At 45.5% G+C, this 17,762-nt stretch overlaps 1 protein-coding gene across 2 annotated transcripts in view; it reads left to right on the top strand.

Annotated features, from left to right (window-relative positions):
- The window catches only part of FADS1 (fatty acid desaturase 1), a 108,588-nt gene that overhangs the window by 71,021 nt on the left and 19,805 nt on the right, over positions 1 to 17,762 (top strand). For both annotated transcript variants that reach the window (XM_030201181.1, XM_030201182.1), the window contains exon 7: positions 13,530 to 13,606. In XM_030201181.1, coding sequence (XP_030057041.1) covers positions 13,530 to 13,606 — 77 coding nt within the window. The remainder of the gene's footprint in view (positions 1 to 13,529; positions 13,607 to 17,762) is intronic.

Genomic DNA, 17,762 nt, shown 5'->3' with positions numbered 1-17,762 from the left:
GTTCTACGCTGCTCTATTTCAGAAAATGATGTTTCTAATATCAATGAAATATCCAAAGGTATAGCTTGCTGATCTAAAGATAGTCTCTTCAGGTGATCCAATTTATCATCACTATCCCCAGGTTCAGCTTGCACAGGCATCGGCAAATAATACGTTTTATTTAAAGGAGGTATAGCTGAAGCCGGAAACAACAAAATATCTTGTAAATACTTTTTAAACATTTCGGTAGAGCTCACATTTTTTACCTATGGAAAATTTAACAGTCTCAGATTCAGTCGTCTATTAAAATTTTCAAATTGTTCTATTTTCCTATGTGTAATAGTTTTGTCTGCAATCAAAGATTCAGTTGTTGTTTTTAGAGTTTTAACTTCTTGTTGAATTTGTTCCATTTGAGACGCTGTCTCCTGCTTAGTCTTTTCAAAAGAAGAAGTTAAAGAATCAATCTTACTCACGAGCTGAAAGGTTTCCCGAGCTGATTTCAAAACAGTCTGATTCATTCCCTGCAATGCCTGCCAAATCGCCTAAAGAGTAATCTCCGTGGGAGGATTTCCTTCCAGAGTTGTTCCCTCGGCGTTCTGGAAAGAGTCGACGCCATGAGAGATTTGACCCTGAACGACTTCCATACGGGTCTGAATCTCCTCACTCTGTTCTAGAGACGCTGGACACGGAGGTCGGTTATTTGGCGGCGATAATGATGTTTCTAGGTCCGAGAGGACCGAGGCTCCTCCGTCGATCCTCAGCTCGGAATCGCTCGCCTTAGTAGTTGGAATGAGCGTGGTGAATCGTTCTATCGACTGCTGAGATGAAGAGGAGGTTCGGGCCACTGGCGTTTGGCCTTTCACTAACCCCTTTCTTTTTGTATGGGGCATTTTGGAAAATGAAAAGGTAAGGAATCACCAGCAGGTCCGACACGAGCGATCCACACAAACGCTCAGGTCGCCATCTTGACATGCCCCTTTCACGGGATTTCTTAAATAATAAGCACAATCATGATATTTAAGGCTGATGGACCATCATCATCATCAATATATATAATATCCTCCAGCGCACTGGCAACCATTTCAATTGCTTCATATGGGAGGGGGTGCATTTCAGGCAGTAGGCACAGAGGAGTTTTTAAGAGTGATCCCCATGCCTTATAATACTATTGCTCTTGGTGATCTCCCCCTACTTAACTGGATAAAAGCAATTAAAACAGATGCCATAGATAGCATGCTTCAGTTGGCTCCTATTGTCAATGGAGATGGTGACATCTAACTTAAAGAAGCCAAGCTTAGATGCCCTGTGGCTAAGTTCTTACTGTCTGATCACCATCATATTATTTCTGGCTATGTTAATCAAGCATGTAGTTGTAATGCAACTGCAGAATTTTATTGATGTATTGTAAATCATCCTTTAGACATGCAACATCGTGGGCTTAGAAAAAAAATAATGTTGTCAAGGCACTAATGGCATCCATGGGTTTTTTTGTTTTAACTTTATTTCTTTTTGAACATAATCAAATCACAAGCATACAGTGAAACTCCATAACAACTGAAAATACATGTAGATTCCCCCCCCCCCCCCCCCAAACCCAAACAAAACTATAACTTAAGAAAATTCCCAAAGAAACAACCAATATTCGTAGCCATACAAAATCAAAGCATTATGAAGAATAAAGTTACCAATGAACGATACATAGCAGGCAGTTACACATCAGTTCAGTATTTTGCCTTCATATCTGTTGTGTCATGTGTTTTTCATGTGTGATCAAGATGCAGTATTCTGCTAGCGTGTAGTATTTGCAGCCCTTTTTGTTTTGTTTCACTAGGTTGTGTACTGGTGTTTTAGAGCCAGGTGTAATTATAGTGCTGCCTTTCCACGCATAAGGTTGTAGCTCGTTCTGTCCTAGGAATTAGTGCTGTTATGGTTTGGTAAGGTTATGAGTGTGTTTTTGCACAAGTTTGTGTATAGTGTTTTGCAGTGGAGAGATTGTGTGTTGGCCTTACTAAGGTGGCACCAAAACATCAGAAAGGGTGTAGAGCCTAAACCATGACACACTACCTCTTGAAGGATCTACATATGGTCGTTAATAAAAGGAGCTCCTTGTGAACACTATCCACCCGGGTTGGATCAAGGACAGCAGCCATCTTGGCTAGCTCAGGAGGGGGCAGCCATCTTGGAGTAACGAGGTCAGGAAGGAAGCCCATATTTGGATGAAGGCACCTCTGCTGATGGGGGCAGCCATCTTGAATCAGCTGCACATACTTGAGCCTAATTCCTCCACTACTTAAAGCCCTACCTTCAGTCCTTCTTTGCTTCGGCCTCATTTGTTCTGAGGAGTTGCTGTCAGAGTGCTGTTCACCGACTTTCTTCTGTCCCTGATTTCCTGTGTACCGGACCTTGGCTAGTCTTCTCGGATTACGCTTGTTTGCTGCCTGCCTTGACCCTGGACTGAATTGACTATTCTTTGCCTGTTGGAGTTCTGGTTCTGGACTGTGTCTGTTTCTTGCTATTCTGGTCAGTGGCCGTGCAACCCCGCCGGTTCCAGAAGTCCTGGTGGCTACCTGCAGCTGGGAGCTCAACTCCCGGTGAACGGTGGTCGCTTCCCAGGTGAAGCTAGGGGTTGTCTGGCTGCCTGACCGAGTGCGGTGTCACTCCATCTCTTCTGTGCTCAGTCGGGGCACAGGGGCTCACTACTACCGGGTCATAACAGCAAAGGACTCAAATACAAATCAACTTACGCGTCCAGTTTTTTCTACATAAGCACACAACTGTTGAACGCATTACCAAAAGCCTTGAAAACTACAAACGACCACCTAAACTTTCGGAAAGCACTAAAAACTAACCTGTTTAAAAAGGCATACCCTACCAATCCAACATAAATGCCTGATCTTTGCAACACAACAAAACTAAAGAACGTAATGGACATAACACAACTCTTCAGTTGTACGATTCCCTAATATGGCTGTGCCACATGAACTTTATCTTACCACAACATCACTTTGTATTTGTTTACACCGGAGTCTGTAACGCCTCTCCAGTACTATGTAAGCCACATTGAGCCTACAAATAGGTGGGAAAATGTAGGATATAAATGTAACAAATAAATAAATCCTTTTATTGTGTTCCTCTTAGGAAGCAGAAAAACAGCACAAAGGGTCTTTAAAAACAAAAGGAACACAATTCTTTCATCAAAAGAGTCCTTTAATAGTAAAATTTGATTGGAGGAAGACCTGACACGGGCTGTGTTTCGGTGCTCCCGCACCTACATCAGGGGTCACACCAATGACAAAAGAGGCTTCAACAGACTAATTTCAACCGTCTGATGTTTTCCAAAGTGTTCCTCCAAATGTTGTGCAATGCAAGGCTCACGCACACCATTAGTGTGAGTCTCAATCAAATTTTACTATTAAAGAACTCTTTGGATGAAAGAACTGTGTTCCTCTTGTTTTTAAAGGCCCTTTGTGCTGTTTTTCTACTTGGACATTTTTTGTACTTAGTTCCCTTTCTCTGTTACATTATAGTTCCTCTTAGGAAGCTCATAAATAAACGTGGAGGGGCATAATCGAACGCGAACGCCCACCTCCATGGGCGTCTATGTCCGAGAACGGGTACGTGATGGGGCGGGTCAGACCATATTTTCGAAAAAAACGGGTGCCCATCTTTTTCTTCGATAATACAGTTTGTGCCCAGCAAATGCATCGGATTTGTGCGGATTTGAGCTGGGCGGTTTTGTTTTTCAGCGATAATGGAAACCAAAGGCGCCCAGCTCAAAAATGAACAAATCCAAGGCATTGAGTTGTGGGAGGGGCCAGGATTCGCAGTGCACTGGTCCCCCTCACATGCCAGGACACCAACTGGGCACCCTAGGGGGCACTTGTAACAATTAAAATAAAATTAAATACCTCCCAAGTCCATAGCTCCCATCCCTTGGGTGCTGAGCCCCTCAAATCCCCCCCAAAACCCACTGCCCACAACTCTACACCATTACCGTAGCCCTTATGACTGAAGGGGGGCACCTACATATGGGTACAGTGGGTTTTGGGGGCGGTTTGGAGGGCTCCCATTTACCACTACAAGTGTAACAGGTAAGGGGGGGATGGGCCTGGGTCCACCTGCCTGAAGTGGGAGGGGGTTAGTAACCACTGGGGGAGTCAGGAGTGGCCATCCCCGATTCCCTCCGGTGGTCATCTGGTCATTTAGGGCACTTTTTTGGGACTTGTTCGTGAAAAAAAAGGGTAAAAAAAATGACCCAAATTCACGCTAAAAACGCCTTTCTTTTTTTGATTATCGGCCGAAGGCACCCATCTTTCCTCGGCCGATAAACACGCCCCAGTACCGCCTTCACCATGCCTCCAACACGCCCCTGTCAACTTTGCCCCTTTCCGCGACAGATTGCAGTTGAAGACGCCCAAAATCGGCTTTCGATTATACCGATTTGGGTGCCTTTGCGAGATGGGCGCCTATCTCCCGATTTGGGTTGAAATCTGGGCGCCCATCACTTTTGAAAATAAGGCTGTAAGTGTCTTGGGGATTTATTTATTTATTACATTTGTATCCCGCGCTTTCCCACTCAAAGTGGGTTCAATGCGGCTTACATGGTAATAGGGGTTACATAATGTTGTTAGAGAGAATATAAGTTAAGTATATTAGAATGCTGAAAGAGAGGGGGGATGGGGTATGGGATGGGGATAGGGAATTTGATGGGAGATGTAATCTTGGTCATTGTCCCAACCCGAGGTGGTAAACTGGATCAGAAATTGGTTGACAGATGAGTGGTAGAGGGTGGTGGTAATTGGAACTCACTCAGAGGAAGAAAGGTAAGCAGTGGAGTGCCTCAGAGTTTGGAACCGGGGCCAATTCTATTCCATATACAGTGCACTCCATTTAAGTGCACGTCAGATAAGCGCATGCCGTACGGTCCCGTTTTTGGCGCCATCAATTTCTATGGGGACAAACTTCGGTCTAGCACACCACTGATAAGTGCAAGATTCGCTTATATGCATGGTTTAAGACCGCTCCTCTGCAGGAAAGACTCCGCATAAGCGCGCGCACGGAATATGGAAGCCGATTGGCGCGTGACAACCAAGGAGATTTCAAATTTACCTCCCCTTTAACTGCCACAGGCAGAATAAGCGAAAGAATGTTGTTAGAGTGTACACTGGAGTCGTCGTCGCGGCGGAACTGTAAGACTTTAACACTGGCTGAACGAATAGAAGTTCTTAAAAAATTAGAAATCAAACAAAGTCAAGCATCCATTGCTAAAGAATATGGTGTCAATCCCAGTCAAATTTCACGTGTCTTGAAGCAGAAAGATCAGCTTCTGGAAGACTGGCAAAAGAATACAAATCCACACAGGAAATGTAAAAGGGCGGGAAAAGCTGAGACGGTAGAAGATGCTCTTTTTCGGTGGTTTTCTCGAGTCAGGAGCAGACAGTTTCCTGTCAGTGGTCCACTGCTTATGGAGAAAGCTAATCAGCTAGCTGAAAGTCTTGGACTAACTGAATTCAAAGCCACTGTTGGATGGTTGGAAAGATGGAAGGAGAGGAACAACATAAAATTCAAGAAACAGCATGGTGAGAAACAAGACGCTGATGACTTTGGTGCTGAAAATTGGGTTGTTTCAGTTCTTCCTACCATCTTGAACGAGTTTGCACCTCGTGACATTTTCAATGCTGACGAAAACGGTCTCTACTGGCGAGCGATTCTTGATGGAACACTTGCATTCAAACATGCCGAAACTACTGGAGGTAAAACGTCGAAGGACCGACTGATGATCCTCCTTTGCTGCAATATGGATGGGAGTGAGAAGTTGGAACCCCTCGTCATTGGAAAGAGCAAACAGCCCCATTGCTTCAAGAAAGTTAAGCGACTTTCTGTGTCATACGAGGCTAATGCAAATTCATGGATGACTGTGGAAATTTGGAAGCAGTGGCTAAAGAAGTTAGACACTAGAATGCAGGCACAAAAGCATCAGATTTTGTTGCTTTGTGATAATTGTGCTGCACACAGGGATGATGTCAGGCTGTCTAATGTCAAGGTGGTCTTCCTGCCACCAAACACTACCTCTCTGATCCAACCTATGGATCAGGGCATAATAGCCAATTTCAAACAACATTATCGGGCTCTTGTGCTACGTCGTCTAATGAGCGTTATGGATGACCAGACTGGCAATGATAAATGTGCTGTTGAACTGGTTCGTAATCTATCACTGTTGGATTCCCTACATATACAGAAAGAAGCCTGGAATCATGACAGGCAACCACTGTGAACTGCTACAAGTGGGCAAGCTTTGTTAAGAATGTGGAGAGGGACGAAACAGATGCAGCTGTTGCAAACAGGTCAGATGAACAGGTTATTGACATCCCAGCCGGTGTTACTGAAGAGGAGTTTCATCGCTACGTAGCTGTTGATTACGATCTACAAACAGCTGATGACAGCATTGATGTCGAGATATGCGCCTTCACGCAGGCAACAACGAATGATAATGAAACAGAGGATGAAATGAGCAGCGAGGCACTTGCTGACGAAATTCAACAACCTCCTCCTGTCAGTTTTGTAAGAGCGCTGGGGAGTCTCAACACTGTGCGGGCGTTTCTGGAGGCCACTGGATGTCAGTGCTATGATAGTTTTTACCATCTGGCAGACGTAGTCTATGGAACTCACAGACCCAATAGTGTACAGAGGACTATAACTGAAGTAAGCCTAACGTCAGTTAACGGAGACTGTATATTGTACGTATAATAATAAACAGTACTGTACATATGTTTATCAGATGTCAAGCTTCTTTGGGTCACAATGGTTAAGTTCATGCTCCGGTTAACTGCATGTATTTCTTTGGTCCCAGACCCTTGCACTTAAGCAGATTGCACTGTATTTGTGAGTGACATTGCCAGAGGGTTGGAAGGAAAAGTTTGCCTTTTTTGCAGATGACACAAAGATTTGCAGCAGACTGGACACCACGTAGGGAGTAGACAATATGAGAAGTGATCTACCAAAATTTATTGCAAAGAAGTGCAGAGTAATGCACTTGAGGTGTCAAAATCCAAAGGAACTATACGTGATAGGAGTGAGATGTTGTTATGCATGAACCAGAAGAAGCACCTTGGGTGATAGTGTCTGAGGATCTCAAGGTGGCAAAATAATGTGACAGAGGTGGACTGACCATACGGGCAACCAGGCAGTGCCCAAGGGTCCCAGAGACTCTCCCCACCCCCACAAACTACACCCTCTCCCCAGTCACACCTTAAAGAGCCCTGGTGGTCTAGTGGCCTCTTCCAGGGCAGGAAAGAACCTCACTCTTTCCTGCCCACTGCTGCTACTCTTCCAGCGCTACTGCATTTTCAAAATGTCCACCGAGACTGCCGAGACCCGCGATGCTACCACAGGGAGTCTCGGCAGCCATTTTTAAAACAAGGCAGTGTTGGGCAGAGCATTGACAGCAGGCAGGAAAGGGTGGGGATCTTTCTTACCCCCCCCCCCCCCCCCACAAACAGGCCACTAGACCACCAGGGTCCATCAAGGTAGGGCCAGGGAGGGTGCGTGAGGGTGTGGAGGGACAGTGGTGTGCGAATGGAGGGGCGCTGGCAGTGCTTGGGGGGGTAACCCTTACTGCCCAGGGGCCCAGAGCACTGTCAGTCTGCCCCTGTAATGTGACAAGGTGTGTGGTGGTCAAAGGCAGAAGGATGCTAGAGTGCTGAGTGGAGGAGTGGTGGACTTTGGTCCTGAGGAACTGAGTTCAATTCGCACTTCAGGCACAGGCAGCTCCTTGTGACTCTGGGCAAGTCACTTAACCCTCCATTGCCTCAAGCCACATTGAGCCTGCCATGAGTGGGAAAGCACAGGGTACAAATGTAACAATAAAAATAAAGAGAAACTTAGCAACAGAACCTGTATAGGTTGTTGGTGAGATCCAGCTTGTAATATTATGTTTAGTTTTGGAGGCTGTACCTTAATAAGGATATAAAGACTTGAAGTACTTCAAAGGAAGGAGACAAAAATGGTATGGAGTTTGCATCAAAAGAGATATGAGAAGAGACTTGAAGATCTGAATATGCACACTCTAGAGGAAAGAAAGGACAAGAAGATATGATGCAGACATTAAAATACTTGAAAGGTATTAATATAAAAACAAATCTTTTTCAGAGATGGGTAAGCAGTAGAACTAGAGGACATGAACTGAGGTTGCAGGATGGTAGATTTAAGAATATCATCAGGAATGCTTCTTCATGGAGGATGGTGAATGCTTGGAATACCCTCCTGGTGGAGATGGTGTGGAGAAAAGCAGTGGCAAAATTTAAAAATGTGGGATAAACACAGAGGTTCCCCAAGAGGTTAGAATCTAAGCAAAACTTAAATGACCTTCACACTTTAAACGGGGCATAAAGGGCATTAGTTTCTTTTGGAATAATTATTCACCGTTCTGGTTAATGTAGGGTTAATGTAGAAATCAATCTCCTTTCATGAACATATTTATACAAAACTATCTCCCCCCTTTTAAAAAGTCATGCTAGCAGCTGCCAGTGTGGTAATGTCAACACAGCTCATTCATTTTGACTCATTCCTTTTAATAAGACGCTCTAACAGATTTAGTACGTGCTAAATGATAAGACACCTATAGGAATATAGGGCCTTATTCTATAAAGGATATGCTCCTAAATTTACGCTCCTAAAACTTATGCTCCTAAATTATGAGCATACTCTATGCTTCAAAATAGATTATGCTCCTAATTTAGGAGCATAAATTATGCTCCTAAATTAGGAGCCCAGCAGCATGCAGAACTGTCCGAGTATTGTCAGATGTACCCCCACTGCTGGACTAAAAATAAATTTGATGCACCAGAAATGGTGCATGGTGGGAGCTGGAACTACCACTGGGCTCCCCCAGAAGCCCAGCAGTAGTGTTGCATTGTGGCGCTGCAAGCCTGTGGTAGGCTTGCTGTGCTTTTGTAAAAAGGTCCCTTAATCAGTGGTGTTCCTAGGTCGGCGTTCCTAGATCGGCTTCACTGGCTCCCTGCTCCCTCTGCCCCAGAACAGGAAGTAACCTGTTCCGGGGCAGAGGGAGCAGGGACCCAGCGGAGCCGACAGGCGCATGGCTGCTCTCTGCACCTTCCAGCAGCGTGCACCCGGGGCGGACCGCCCCCACCGCCCCCACCCTTGCTACACCACTGCCCTTAATATCTCTAATTTCTGGTAATTCCCAAGTTTTGTCAAACGTGAATAAAAGGGACCAATGATGAAGGAGGTGAGCCATGGGGAAGTAACTCCATGTGAAACAAGTTACCACTGAAGTCCAAAAGTACATAAAAGGTTATTAAAAATTATATATATATTTTTTTAAATTTCATTTGTACCTTGTGCTTTCCCACTCATGGCAGGCTCAATGTGGCTTACATATTATATACAGGTATTTATTTGTACCTGGGGCAATAGAGGGTTAAGTGACTTGCGCAGAGTCACAAGGAGCTGCTTGTGGCTGCAGTGGGAATTGAACCCAGTTCCCCAGAACCAAAGTCCACCACTCTAACCACTAGGCCACTCCTCCTTTAAAAACATTACCTAAGGATTTGATTAATATTGGAATCAATCTTCACAATACTAAGTATGGTAAAATGTTATAGTCATAGGTGATCATTGCTAATTAGTGTTCACAGTGTTGGGGTTAATATTGGGATTCTGACAATATTCCTCCGGCTGGGAAGAATTGAATGACCAAACCAAGGGCCCTGTTTACTAAGCCGTGCTGTAGGCAATCTAACTTTTTAGTGCGCACTAAAAATGAGCATGCGCTAATGATAGAAACACCTGTTATATTCCTATGGGTGTCTAGTGTTAACGCATGCTAAAAAATTTGCACACCTACAGCGTGGCTTAGTAAACAGGGCCCCAAGTGAATTTATGAAATCTCAATGATAGGCTTAAGCTGCAGTGCATAAGTGTACCTTGCAGTGAGCACAACTCATGAAGGGGCATTTTCGATACGATGTTTAAATCTGACTTTGGACATTTTGCTCTAAATTTCCCAAATTCGAATAGAAAATATAGCCATTTTCAAAACAGCAAAACATCTTCTTTTTTTTTTTAATGGCCACATGCAATTATCTTTTTGATCTATTTAAAAAAAAAAAAAAAAAGAATCATCCAAGTGAAAAAAGTACAAAATCAAGTCATTGGTATGTAGGAGGAGCCAATAGTCTTAGTAGACTGGCCAGTGGAGCACCCTAGGGGGCACCGCAGTGGACTTCACATAAAGGTTCCCAGGTACACATCTCACCATTACCCCCTTATATTGTACAGTGAGCCCTCCAAAACCCACCAAAAACTTAGTGTCCGCAACTGTACACTACTACAATAGCCCTTATGGCTGATGGGGTCACCTATATGTGGGTACAGTAGTTTTTGGTGAGTGTGAGAGAGAGCTCACACTTTCCACCACAAGTGTAACAGGTAGAGTGAGATATGGACTTGGGTCCCCTTCTCTACCGTGCACTGCACCAACCAGTTGACTACTACTGCTTGCTGCTCTAATAGGACTGGCCATAACATCTGAAGCCATCATAGAGGCTGGTATGTACTGTTTCTTTCACATCTTTGCGGCGGGGTGGAAGGGGGTCAGTGACCACTTTGGGCTCAGGCCCACCCAGCGACGATGCAGAGCGACGACAAAAGAATTGATCCCCCGCCGGCATGCTGCAGGCCTTCTTTCCCCTTCCTCCTTCCCCTTCGGGCAGCGCTGCAGTCTATCGCTACAGCTGAGCAAAGCTGCACCGCACCGGGTTCGTCTCCGTCCTGCCGCTACTTCTGCCCTCTGGCTCCGTGATCTTTGTTTGCTCTTCTGCAGCTTATCTGCAGTGGTTCTGGATCTGTGCGCTCCCAGGGCTGTCTGTGTATGCTGCCTGCAACTGCTTCCTTTGCGCTGGGCCCCGCCTCTTCAGAAGAGTAGGTGGGGCCAGCGCACAGGAAGCAGTCGCAGGCAGCATACAGACAGGCCTGGGAGCGCGCGGATCCGGAACCGCTGCAGATAAGCACTGGCAGCAGAAGAGAGCAAACAAAGATCACAACGGAGCCGGAGGGCAGAAGTAGCGGCAGGACGGAGACGGACCTGGTGCAGTGCAGCTTTGCTCAGCTCTAGCGATAGACTGTGGCGCTGCCCGAAGGGGAGGGGAAAGAAGGCCTGCAGCCAGGTGCCAGACTGTCGCTGGGGAAAGGGAGGGAAAAACCTGTGTGTGTGGTGGTGGTGGTGTGTGGGTGGGGGGTCGGGGACAGACAGGAGCACTGTTGGGATGAGGGAGTGAGACAGGGTAGAGCTGGGGAGGGTTGGAGAGATGCTGCAAGGGGAAAGAGAGGGAGAATTGTTGGATATGGGTGGGATGGGGAGAGGGAGAGAAAGGGCATGAGAGAAAAAACATTTTGGACATGGAAGTGGAAGGGAGAGGTGAGAGGGAAAATGTTGAACATGGCAGTGAGGGAAAGGAAGGATGGAGAGATGATGATGGTGGTGGTGGGGGGCAGAGAGAGATGTCAAAACAGGGGCTCAAGGCATGGAGAGGGAGAAAAGTTGGACATGAAGGTGGAGAAGAGGAGAGGAAAGGAGAGATGCACAAGCGGGGGAGGGGAGAAAGAGGGAAGATGGATCCAGGGAAAGAAGATAGACAATGGATGGTAGGGATGAGAAAGGGAAAGGGAAAAATGCTGGACAATGGGGGAGAGGAGAGAGATGGGACAGGAAGATGCTGGTGGTGGGAGGTAAAAGGGATAGGGAAATACCAGGCTACGAGGATGAGGAGGGTAGAAAGAAGGAACAGATGCTGGGCTGGAAGGGTGGAGGGAGGGAGACACTGGGAATGGTGGAAAGCATGGGGGAGAGGCCCAGGGAGTGGAGAGATGGCAAGGAAAAAATGAGAGAATAGTGATCACAGGGGGTAGAAATATGGTAATGGCGCATAGATCGAAGACAGAAGGTGTATAATTATGGTACAGCCAGAGAACCCCCCCCCCCCCCCCCCCCCCCCCCCCCACTGGAGACCCCTTATTTCACAACAAAGGGAATGGAAGGCTGAGAAGGAGAGAGATGGGGAATGGGAGAGCTAGTGGGTGAAAGGAGATGGAAATGTGATAGATATCTGAAAAGTAAAAAGAAGGAAAAGATTTAGGAAGCGGATGAAATTTGAGTGTACAGAGGCAGGGAAGAGCTAAGATGGAAGGATCAAAATTTCAGAGGTAGATGTAGTGAGGAAATGAAACGACATGAGAAAAATGACAAATGGACAACCGCTTGAAGAATTAGCAGAATACAGACAGAAATTGGAACCAACATGATGGAAAAATAAAATGTCCAAACAATAAAGTAGGAAAATCATTTTACTTTGAATATTTTAAATGGAATATGTTAACTTTGGGAAATGTGCATAGCGGATGTCTTTTTATTGTGTTAAGTAGAAAAGGAAATGCGCTTTTGTTTTGATTTGGGTTTTTTTTCTCCAGTGTTGCAGTACATGCTGAGGTTCTCAGTTCAATTTTGTCTATATATTTTTGTTTCTAATTTGAGGGTCTGTCACTGTGACTTTAACGGCAGATGAGGAGATTGGAGAGGAGAGGGAATTGGGGGAGGGGCTGGTCACCAGCATGGCTAACGGCAGCCCTGACCCTTGCTGTAGCTAGTGGGGATTCCCAAGCCCTACTAGCTGGGGTCTCTTCTGAAGCTGGTCAGAGATGCCTTCTTCTACTGAGCTTGGCAGATGGGAGCAGCATCCTGGAGCCACTGACAACTAAGAATGTATGGGGTGCTGGCATCAGTGGCTCAAGGAGTTGCTGCTGCCTACTGGGCTTGGTGGAGAGGAGTTCTGGCCATCTTTACTGGAGGCCTTCAGCTGACAGAGATTGGGGATCCTCATCTGCTAAAGGATTTATATTTTGAATTGGGAAGTGCTGGGGAAGAGAGAAAATTTTGTGCCCACCCACTTTGTGCTCAGGCCCACCCAAAATTGGCTGTCTGGCTACGCCACTGGGATGCACTGCAGACAAAATGCATGGACATTTTGAGAAGAAATACATCCAAATACTGCTTTATGACACTTTTTGGATGTATGCCTAGCACTTACGCATGTATTTTCCAATTAAGGGAACCAATCCTACACAAAGCCTCTAGTATTCTATAGCCATTGGAATGCAATTGGCATCTTAATTTAGGTGTGCCTTATGGAATTGCCCTTTGATGAGGCAAGCATAAATAGAAACTTAGGGGTCCTTTTACAAAGGCATGCTAGCGTTTTTAGCGTACGCTAAAAATAAGCACGTGCTAAACATTAGAGATGTCCATATATTTCTTTGGGCTTCTCTAGCATTTAATGTGGGCTAATCATTAGCATCCACCAAAATCTCTAGCATGCTTTTGTAAAAGACCCCTTAGAGAGGCTGAAAAGAGAGACGAAGAAGAAGAGAGAAAAGAAACGGTGAGACTTAACATGTGATAAAATGTTCAGAGATATGAGAGGAGAACTACAGGGATGTAATGGTTAAGATCTTTGTACCTCTTTTTATTGCTGTAGTTGGACCACCAGCCCTTATACCCATTTACTTCCAGTGGTACATCTTCTACTTTGCAATCCAGCGCAAGCAATGGGTGGTAAGTATATAAAATATTACCCAGAAGTCAGTTCAGTCAAGAAGCAGCAGGAAGCAATGACTTAATTGCAGTCTCTCAGTTAGGCACTAACTATGGAATGAATTACCGATCGCCATAAAAACAACACACGACTTGACAACCTTCCAAAAATTACTGAAGACTTACTTGTTCAAAAAGATGTACAAAAAGGATCCCCCATAACGATCTGACTCCTAAATTACACCAGATGCAGCTATTATGGAACTCTTTTAACTTGTTTATTTTAATTACATCCCCATCACTGAACATTATATTTTATTTATTTTTGTTACATTTGTACCCTGTGCTTTCCCACTCATAGCAGGTTCAATGCAGCTTACATATTATATACAGGTACTTATTTGTACCTGGGGCAATGGAGGGTTAAGTGACTTTCCCAGAGTCACAAGGAGCTGCCTGTGCCTGCAGTGGGAATTGAACCCAGTTCCCCAGGATCAAAGTCCACCACACTAACCACTAGGCCACTCCTCCTTTAAAAACATAGTGATAGCACTATGTTATGTTTTATATATTAATACACTTTCAATCCTACATGATATTCTTATGCATCATATTTGGAACAATTCTAAAACTCTTATTCCGTTAATATGATTGCCATGATATTCCTGTGCACCTTATCTGTATCTATATTCTGAAATTCTTATTCCATTAATGTGATTGTTGTTGTAACATACTGTAAGCCACATTGAGCCTGGAAACAGGTGGAAAAATGTGGGATACAAATGCAGCAAATAAATAAATAAACGACAGTAATAGAGTGATGTAAAAATACACAGATTTGATATCATATGTGCCATCAAATATGTCACAATGCACAGGCCCTTGTCAGACAACTTTCCCTATCAAACCAAGCTGGTTGAGGAGCAGTTTGTTATGCCAAAGTCACTGTGAAGGAGACATAACGATAAGGTACTGCAAAACCTATAGGTTTGTCAAAAACAAAATTCCTCAGAACACTGTGAAATTTAAATATATTAAGGAAAATGATGACATTTGTGGAAACATTGTACCAGCTGTCTCTCTGATTCTTCAGCTGGCAGATTATGATATGGTGATGTCACAGTAAGAGATATGCCATTGGCCTTTATGACCTTAACTACCCTTTATTAGAAGTAGTTACTAGGAGACAATAAATCTCCTAAGTAACCATCGGTGCCACAATTTTTGTATCTGTGATGGAGGAGAGTGCAGAAAGAAGAACCAGAGGTGAGGAGATGCAGAGGGGGTGGAGGGGTGGGGAAAGAAGTCACAAATGGATGCATGAGAGACAGAGATAGGGAGGGTACAATGATCAGAAATGGCAAAGATGGAGCGGTGGGGTAAGAAGGAGAGGGGGAAAAGATGAGCAAAAGAGACAGATGATAAAGAGGTGAATGACAGACAAGAAGGGAAAGTAGTAGGATGAGAGATTGAGATGAGGGGGGTATAAAATAAGATGACATTGAGAGGCTAAACACCAAATTCGCATGGTTTGCTTAGTATTTGTTAAATTGATTTATGTCATCAGCTTTCTTTTTTGCTGGCATCTATTTATAAATTTTATGTATATAAGTTTTATTAACCTCCTTTAAGAAGAGATTCACCCAAGGCAGTGTACAGCAGATATAGCTGTCCATCAGAGGCGTAGCCAGGTTTTGACATCAGGGGGAGCAGACTTTTATAAAATAGGCGCCAATGCGAGGCTGAAGGGCCGGGAGAGAGGAAAGAGTCAAAATCCTCATAGGCATATATGTGTGGTCAGTGACTCAGTTGTTTGGGGAGGCTAAGGTGGAGTGAGGTCAGTGGTGTGCTGGAGCAGGCTCTCACAGGCTCGCAAGAGCCGGTTGTTACGTTTTTAAGAATTTTGGGAGCCGGTTGTTAAAGTAGGGCCCTCCTTGGCTACTTTAACAACTGGCTCCCAAAATGTGGGCTTGGGCCCCCTGCTGAATTTTACTTTGCTGGTGGGGATGCTGAGCCCTGCCAGCCAAGTAAATAGACTACTGCTGCTCCCCGCTCCTTGTTTCCAGCTCTGGGCAGCAGACTGGGACTTCTCGAGCATGTGAGAGAAGTTCCAGCATGCTGCTCAGAGCAAGACGTTGGGAGTGGTGGCAGTCCATTTATTGGCTGCCAGCAAAGGTAGGCCTAGCGTGCCCGCACGAAGGGAGGGAGAAGAGAGAGGCAAGTGTTGCTCCCCCCCCCCCCCCCGGCCCTTCCAACTGCAGAGCTGGCTACGTCCGGAGAAAGAGCCTGTTGTTAAAAATTTACCAGCACACCCCTGAGTGAGGTGGGCCTAGAGTGGGGTTGGGGCAGGGGTAGGTAAAATCCTTAGGGTGAAGGCAGCACCTATGTCAGCAGCAAAGGGACAGTGAGGGCACTTTTGAACACAGCAGTGAAGGACCCCTTCACTGCGTCGCTGGTGCACCTGCACTAGTCATTTCCCCCTTGTATCTCTATTACTGAAGGTATTTACACTTAATACACTCCAGGGAATTATGTGCCAAAAACATCCATATACTTTACCACAATAATACTAATTATTAAACAGAATAGTATTTACAGGATTCTGTAAATATATGCAGGTGCTTTTAAAATTTGGCTCCCAGTCAGTCCTAGCTCTCTAGTCCAGCATCTTCCTGTTGGCCATGTGAACAGTGATGTTCAGCAGCACTGTAACAGAAATCCTGGGGTTACTGGCAACCATAAGATGATTTGGCTATCACATTTTTAGTAAGTTGCCAAATGGCCACCAGGTTTACTGCAGAGTTACAAAACATGTTTGGGATAGGCATTATCTATAGTAGATGAATCTAATGGTTAGAGAAGTGAGCTAAGAACTAGAGAAGCCAGGGTTCAAATTCCACTGCTGCTCTATTACCTCCTGTACAAACTTAGACAGTGTCCATAGATGACTTACATTGTAGTATCAGCATAAGTATAATAAAAATGATCAAAGTCAACATAATTAAAGCTTGTGTCTTGGGAATAGGCAAGTTAAATTATAGTAAGGCTGCCAACTGGATCCAGATTCCAGTCCTGGGTTTTACCCCATTGCATTCAGGGACTTGTAGTTCTGATTTCCTATTTGTGGGGGTCTATTACTAAAGCTTAGCTCGAGTTACCGTATTTTTCGGACTATAAGACGCACTTTTTCCCCCCAAATTTGGGAGGAAAATGGGGGGTACGTCTTATAGTCCGAAGGTAGATTTGGCTGGCTGGCAGGCCACCCGCCCTCCGAGTTCCGGATCGCCTCCATCCTCCTGTATGCAGCCTGACTGTCTCGGCGAGATTCAAAATGGCTGCCGAGACTTCAATTCTCGGCAGCCATTTTGAATCTCGCCGAGACCGTCAGGCAGCAATGCATACAGGAGGATGGAGAGCAGCGTGCTGGGCAGGAAAGAGGGGGCTCTTTCCTGCCCCGACGTCACTAGACCACCAGGGAAGATCGCGTGAATAGGGAGAAGTGGTGACAGGGCCGGGGGGAGGGCGATCCCGAACTCGGAGGGAGGGATTCAGACAAGACGCACCGGACCACCTAGGTTTTAGAGGAGGGAAAAAGGAAAAAAATTTTTTTCCTATTTCCCTCCTCTAAAACCTAGGTGCGTCTTATGGTCCGGTGCGTCTTATAGTCCGAAAAATACGGTATCTACAGCAGAGCTTATTTTATTCCTATGGTCCCAGCTGCAGATAACTCAAGCAAAGCTTTAGTAAAAGACCCCCTGTATTTCCTAAGAAAAGCAAGAATACAAGTCCCTACACGCAATGGGATAAGCCCAGGACTGGATCAACCCTGTCGAGTGAATCTGGATTCAGTGGTCAACCTTAATCCGATCCTGGGTTTACCCCGGTGCACGCTGGGACACAAGTCTTGCTTTTCTTAGGGAATACAATGGAGAAATCAGAACTACAAGTCCCTGCATACAATGGGGTAAACACAGTGCCGTAGCTAGGGCTAATGGCACCGGGGCGGGTCACCGCTGCGCACCCCCCCCGGGTGCAGCATGGCGCGACCCCCCCTGCGGTGACCCCCCCCGGAGCGCAACCCCCCCCGGAGCGCAACCCCCCCCCGGACCGCATTCTTACCTGCGGGAGGGCCGATCCGCCCCGAGTGCACGTCACTCGGAGTTGCGTCGGCCCCGCT

This window comes from Microcaecilia unicolor, chromosome 4 (genome assembly GCF_901765095.1).
Source record: "Microcaecilia unicolor chromosome 4, aMicUni1.1, whole genome shotgun sequence".
Classification (NCBI taxonomy): Eukaryota; Metazoa; Chordata; class Amphibia; order Gymnophiona; family Siphonopidae; genus Microcaecilia; species Microcaecilia unicolor.
This window is presented reverse-complemented; position numbering and strand designations above follow the sequence as displayed.